At 38.2% G+C, this 7104-nt stretch overlaps 1 protein-coding gene across 2 annotated transcripts in view; it reads left to right on the plus strand.

Annotated features, from left to right (window-relative positions):
- The first annotated feature begins 5036 nt into the window (after nt 1–5036).
- The window catches only part of LOC106526629 (uncharacterized), a 4954-nt gene continuing 2886 nt past the window's right edge, over nt 5037–7104 (plus strand). Inside the window, exons 1-6 of one of the 2 annotated variants that reach the window (XM_014021269.1) lie at nt 5037–5174; nt 5353–5475; nt 5569–5650; nt 5767–5951; nt 6033–6129; nt 6205–6340. In XM_014021269.1, the coding sequence (XP_013876723.1) occupies nt 5401–5475; nt 5569–5650; nt 5767–5951; nt 6033–6129; nt 6205–6340 (575 nt within the window). In that variant the 5' untranslated portion in view covers nt 5037–5174; nt 5353–5400. The remainder of the gene's footprint in view (nt 5175–5352; nt 5476–5568; nt 5651–5766; nt 5952–6032; nt 6130–6204; nt 6341–7104) is intronic. The other variant, XM_014021268.1, reaches the window with a different exon arrangement.

Consider the following 7104-nt stretch of genomic DNA (forward strand, 5'->3'; position numbering starts at 1 on the left):
GTGTGTGTGTGTGTGTGTGTGTGTGTGTGTGTGTGTGTGAGAGAGAGAGAGAGACAGAGAGAGCGAGAGAGCCATACAGCCCCCGAATACAACAAATACCTCTTTGTGGCCTAAAGAAAGTAGAATTCTTGGGCTCAACAACAAACGAACTTTTGCAATTCAGATGACAGAGAGCTTCTTCCTTCTTTCATCRGAGCAGCATGAGATGTGTTACGGAATGAGAAAAATTAGAGTGATTGTGGATTATTTCAAACATTCAAATGAAACCCCTCAAGGTTTGGAATTGCATCATATAAATTGTTTTAGCACACTGTTGAACTGTTTTGCTTACATTGTTTGGACAAAAACTGCTTTATTGAAAGCAAAATCTCAATTACAAATGCCGTCTGTTTGAGGCTGAACTTTCCAAAAGGGTCTTCATGGCAACATATACATAATTACAACACACGATAGGTCTTAAGTTTCTACAAGAGCACACTGTAATGCTTTTAAAACAACTGTTTTTTGGAGAAATGTGATGAAAAAAAAAACTATTCGGTTTGAACAGAGCACAATTTTTTTTTTTTACAAGAAACGTCTGGATATTTGTGAATTAAATCCATTTTTTTGTATGGTGCAAGTGACAATTACCACCCAGTAAATATATGAAGGGATCATATCATTTAGCTGGAAACGAAAAACCTCAATGTCAAATGATGTCTGTGATGAGGATAATTAATAGCAAATATTTATTTCAAAGCTTGGGACAAAACATTGCTGTTTGCTTGTTTGCCTCATATGCAGAGTGTGTGTGTGTTTATGTAATTAAATTTGTGCAATAAGGACATGACCCACAACTTGAGATGACAWTGAATGGAGACTTGAATAAAGGCATTATTTGCATAGGGTTTACAATTGTACACCTTTTTTACACCCAACAATTTACTAGGAACATGATAGCCATTTGGCTCACATTTCACCTGACTGTGAGGGCCTCATGACAACAGAAAATTCACAAACAAAACAAATTTTTCCTTTTTTTTGGTCAAGAATAAGCCCAGTAAACCTGAGCTTGGGTGAACAAACACAACTGAATAATACAGTTTTGTACCCACGAGAATCTGAGAAATATTAAATGAAACAAGATAATGACCGTGTGGAAGAGTGCATGAATAAGAAGGTACAGTTTATTCTCTGTGAAACTGTAATTTTCAATACAAGAATCATTATTATTTACTTAAAGCTAATAATCTAATAAATCTTGTGTCATTGGAAATTCTGTTAATTTACCTCTTTAAACAATGGATGCGTATCAGACGGGAATGATGAGGAATACAGAGGGGTCATCAGTGACTTTGTTGGCTGGTGTGAGACCAACGCTCTCCAAATCAATGCCAGCAAGACAAAGGAGATGGTCACAGACCTCAGGAGGAAGTCACTCCCTACAGCACCGGTGAACATCCAGGGAAGAGACAATGAGACAGTGGATTCTTACAAGTACCTGGATGTTCACCTCAACAACAAGCTGGACTGGACTACAAACACAGACGTCCTGTATAAGAAGGGCCAGAGTCGACTCCACCTACTGAGGAGGCTGAGGTCCTTCGGTGTCTGCAGGACTCTGTTAAAGACATTATACGACATGGTGGTAGCATCTGCCCTTTTCTATGGAGTGGTCTGCTGGGGGGCTGGATGTACTGAAAGGGACAGGAATATGATGGACAAACTGGTACGGAGGTCAAGCTCTGTGCTGGCATGTCCTCTGGAGCCTGTGGTAGTGGTGGGGGAGAGGAGGATGTTGGCAAAGCTGACAGCCATCATTTTGGACAATTTACCTACATTGCCATCACTAATATACACCTTCATATACATCCATTTGTTTGATGTGCTGGGTATATGTACGTTGTTATATATCACGAGTATAGTGTTTTTTTGTTTTTCTTTTACTTGTCTTTTTTTGTTCTATCTCACCATGTCCTGTTTTGAGCTGCTGTAATGTGCAAATTTCCCCACTGTGGGATCTATCTTATCTTATCTTATCTTATCTTATCTTATCTTGTCTTGTCTTGTCTTGTCTTGTCTTGTCTTGTCTTGTCTTGTCTTATCTTATCTTATCTTATCTTATCTTATCTTATCTTATCTTATATGGTGCCACGTTTGTAAGGAACATGCATTTGCGGGATGAGCAGTAGAGCTGAGTTTGTGAGTTGTGCACATTAAAACTTTGCCAAATCCTCCCTGCCCTCACCAAACAGCTTCATCTGCCATTGAATTGTTTGGTGTTTGATGGGCTGGATGATTAAAATTTGAAGAAACAAGACACTTTGGCAATTTAACTATTTATTCATAAAATAAACAGAAGCCTTAGTAGCATGTGGAAGAACCATACACAGCCATAACAGCCTGGCACCACCTCCTCATACTGGCCACCATCCTGGTCACACACTGCTGTGGGATGGCAACCATTCGTCAACCAGTATTTGTTACGTCAGCCAACATGGTTGTGGCCATTCCATCCTCTTTACTTCACATGTGAACAATCAGTTTTGATTGTTATTGTTAAACTTACTTGTCCACCATGTACAGCAGGGCTATTCAACTAAATTGCTCAGGGGGCCACAGTTACTGCAGGTCAACAGCTGAGGGACCGAACATCCAGCARTTAAAGTCATTAAGTAAATAAACCAAGTATTACAAAGATCTGTTACCTTTGAAATAGTTTATTTTGCTGCATTTTATCATGAATACAACATACAGAACCCTATAAAAGTAGTGATAATAAATATCACAAACAAACAGAACACATTCTGCCTCATATTTAACACAAATATTATTTTGACATCTCTGAGTTGCCAAAATTTTAAACCAAATTTATTTTCAATTTCATAGTTTTAACTTGAACTGCTTGTAGTTTTAACTGTCTTGAGTGTTTACAGAAACAGTTTTTACCAGCTTCTAGCCAAGATTCTGACGTTTCTGTAGATAACGATCATGTCTATATTTAAATAAAAGAACTTATAGTAATTAAAGTAGAAAACTGGGGGTTTGTGCTCAAGATGAATGAACCATTTGGCGGGCCCCACTTTGGTCACTCGCTGGCCGGATGTGGCCCRTGGGCCGCCAGTTGAATAGCCCTGATGTAGAAGCACTGTTTACGCCGAGTTCACCTGAATTTCCTCAGATTGAAAAAGTTTCTTGGAGGAGAGACAAAATGTTTTTTCAACAAAGAAGAACCCATCTAGAGGACCTATTTGACGTTTTTTTAGACTAGATTTGCAAAATTTTCCTAAATCTTTTGGATGTATATTTTCTCAAGTATGTTAACATGTATGTTTGTAGAATTGATAAAAGACAAAGTATCATTGCCAGTTCCCCTTTTTGTTTGCTTTTATATGTAAATTTAAATCAAACTTGTGTAAAACTTCTRAGCCCCGTTTCAGAAAGCAGGATATGTGGAAATCCTGAGGAAGTACTGGGGTAACTCGGTGCATATCCTGGGTTTTTGGTTTCAGAAAGCCAGATAGCAGTTATCCTGAGTCAACTTACCCCCACAACTTACTCTGAGAACCAACCCTGCTCCATAGCAGGATTACTTGAACTTATCCTGAGTTTGTCTGAGCTGAGAGCTGCACGAGGACAGTGTCAGACAGGGCGTATCCTTTTCTAAAGGAGCCTGTAGATGTTGACGCATTAATTTGTGCATTTTTACAGGTTTTCATTGCTCAGGTTTCAATATTTTCTTCAAGTACAGTTTGTAGCTGTTTCACAGGAAGCTTTAGAAACAACAACAAAAAGATTCAATTTCATTTACATTTCTGCTCTCTAATGAAGTTATAATCAAAGGTTTAAGTTCTTACAGAAGCATATATTTTATTTTATTGTATATAGAATTTATTCAGTTTTTTTAAATGAAATAAACTTCAGGAAAAAAAAATGACAGAAGAAAGTTGAACTCCAGAGGAGCTGGACTCTCTTCAGTCCATCACAGCTCTTTTTGTGAAAAATTAACAGTCTCACAATGAAAAGTAAACATACATTAAATATTGGCATTATTTTTCATGTATGTGTATGTGTGTGTGTGTGTGTGTGTGGGGGGGGGGGCATAATTTTGTGTGTTGAAGCAGTGAATTATGTAATTTATTTGTTAAAGGTTGAACATGAGAGCTTATACCTGATTTTACTGTGTTTTTATATTTAATCTTTATTTGCTGCCATGTCCATTTATTTCTGGCTGGGTACACACACACACACACACACACACACACACACACACACACACACACACACACACACACACTTTTATCCACTTGAATAAAGAATAAAAGTAAAAATAAATATTGAGAATAAAAGTTTAGATTAATTAAAAATCATAATCATTGACTTGATCAGCAATTCTCTGCCACACTCACTCTCTTTTTCTTGCAGCAGCAACAGTATTGCTTTTTTATTTATTTATTTTTTTAATATAYGTTGATATTATCTATGTGCCATCATTAATATTTCTAGTTCCAGGGCCGAGAAATGAACTTCCGGTCTTCTTATTTTCTCTCATTGCCATGGTGAATCACGTTATCTGACTTCCATGGATGAGGGCTTCATGCTCCAACTTCACTCAGGGGTAACTTGACTCAGGATTAAGTTATCCAATTGATATCACCTGTTCTGAAAATCCTGAGTATCACAGAGTGGGGTAAGTTGATTCAAAGTATCTGCATCAACCCAGGGTTTCTGAAACGGGGAGCCAGTGTTGGGAATTTGAAAATATTTTGCCATGCAGAAAGAATTACTGGAAAGCTGTTACATTAAAAAGTATATAATAAACATAAATTGTAAAGTAAAGTCAATAAAAAAACTTCACCTTCACATTTACTTTCCAGTATGATTTTTTTTATTTTAAAGTTGATGTAAAGGACTTTTCAAAGTGTTTACAGTACAAAGCTCAACAGACCAAATTAAGCAGCCTGTCTGCAACTCTACTGTGTAATTGCATGACTAAGAAGATTAGTCAAGATTTAGCTCCTCAGCAGTCATTGAGTGCTGTTCACGCAGAGCTGGCACCTAGCAACAGGTCAACGCACCACGTTAGCATTCATCACAGGCTCGGACGGAGGCTCAGTGATCAGAAATGGGAGAAATGATTTGCTCGTGAGGTCAGATGGGAGTTTCTCCCGTCTGATGAGCCACTGCAGGATAAGGTTAGTGCTCTCTGCATGTTACAAATGTCATCTTTTAGCTTGACAGTCAACCTGTTTTTTTAGTAGCCTGTTGTTGATTATTTTAAACCTCCCAAAAGTCACATAAAAAAATGATAAAAATGCTCAAACGCAAAATAGTTTCAGCTATATTTGTTTTGATTCCAATATGAACATATGGACTTTTCACTGTTTGGGATAGCACAACGTGACTGGATGACAGTCCAACATGTCAGAATACACACTACAGACGTTTTTTACATGGACGTACAGAGGGTTTCTCTGCACCTGCAGGTTTCTTTGGGTGAGTGTTTCTCAAAAATAATAAATTACACTGTGCTGACTTGTATGAACATATCTTGACAAATGTTGGTGTTTCTGTTCTTTTGGAGTGAAGATTTGCCCGTACAATGCTACTAAATTCATACCGAAGCAAAAATACCTAGAGGAGAAAAGCAGACCCGTGAAGCGACATGCGGGTAAGACATGAAGCAAAAAGCTTCAGGATAATAATAATAATAAAAAAGACTGACTGTAAAACTGCATCAGAGTTAAGAAGCTACAAGAGAGTTTGTGCTTTGTTTTTATGTTTAAGCTTCTGGAAACAAAGTGACAGCAGCCATCCCAGGGAGTCCTGACCGTGTGAATGTCCTCAATAAAAGACTGACCAAAACCGAGAGAGAGATCCTGTCCCTCAAAACCAGGATTGCCTGTGAGAGAGCAGCGTGGGAAATGAAGTTTTCTGAGCTGCAAAAACAACAGGAAGAGCTCCGGAATCAGGTGTGCTTCTGAAAGTGTGCGGGTGTCGCTGACGACACGTCTCTGCCTCTCATCATCAACGCTGAACCTTACTCTCCTCAGTTAGTCTCTGATGTCAAAGCGTTGGTGAAAGAGGGCACTTGTGACGGCCGGGGACAGCCCGGAGTGGACAATGGAGTGATGTTTGATGGATGCTCAGGTAAATCATGGACAAAGAGTTCATGGCAGTAAATCTGTACATTTTCACTCAGTAACAAAACCACTCTCTGAACAGGTGGTTTTCAGAAACGCCGAAGGTCCAAAGCATCATCAAGAGGCGACAGCTTTTCATGCAGTTTGTCAGGGAGTCAAATATCCTTGTCATCACCACTGTGCTCAAGACCTGCTTCCTCTTTATCTTCAGCCTATAGGTACTGAAGGTGATACTCTGTGTAGTTAGGAAAAAAACGGTTTAACTACAAAAATGAAGCAACACTGACTGGTCCTCAGCAAGTTGAGTTTAATGCAGTGCACTGAGTTAAAATTGTTTTCCTAATGTGAGTAAAATGATGAATTTGTTTGTAGAGCTTCTAAAACATTGCATCATAAATGACATAACAAAACATGGGTTATTAGATACTGTATGTACACTGTGTGGTGCACACTGTAAGGGTTTATTCTTACACTTCTTATAACAACGGTTATAAGAGTAATTTAATTAGCAAGGATCTCTTTTATTTTGGATAAACATTTCTTTAGTGCAAAAATGAATGGACACAAAAAGTAACTCTCAGTCAGTGATTGTTGATTTGAACCATAGTATGCGATCATTTATTTTACAAATCATACAAATTTAACTGGAGCACACCTGATTGTGAACAATTAATTTCCTATAAAGGTTTTTGGACCAACAATAACAAGCTTTTAACTTCTTAATTGTTAACCACACTTAAATAGAAACACAAACGTCAGTTTAGATGTGAAACACCAGACATTTGARGCTGTTTATCTTAGGAGTTGGCAAGGAAGAGGTTAAGAAAAAGGAAGAAAGATGTTAGCTTTTCTACTCTTTATCTTAAATAATGTGGGTTTTAACCAGAAGGGTGAAGCGTTCTGTGCTCAGCTTTGGTCAGACCTTGACGTCACACACAGCCAGCTTTTACCTTGAGATGATGTTCTGTCACCTGCCAGGTAG

Source organism: Austrofundulus limnaeus, unplaced genomic scaffold (genome assembly GCF_001266775.1).
Source record: "Austrofundulus limnaeus strain Quisiro unplaced genomic scaffold, Austrofundulus_limnaeus-1.0 Scaffold284, whole genome shotgun sequence".
Classification (NCBI taxonomy): Eukaryota; Metazoa; Chordata; class Actinopteri; order Cyprinodontiformes; family Rivulidae; genus Austrofundulus; species Austrofundulus limnaeus.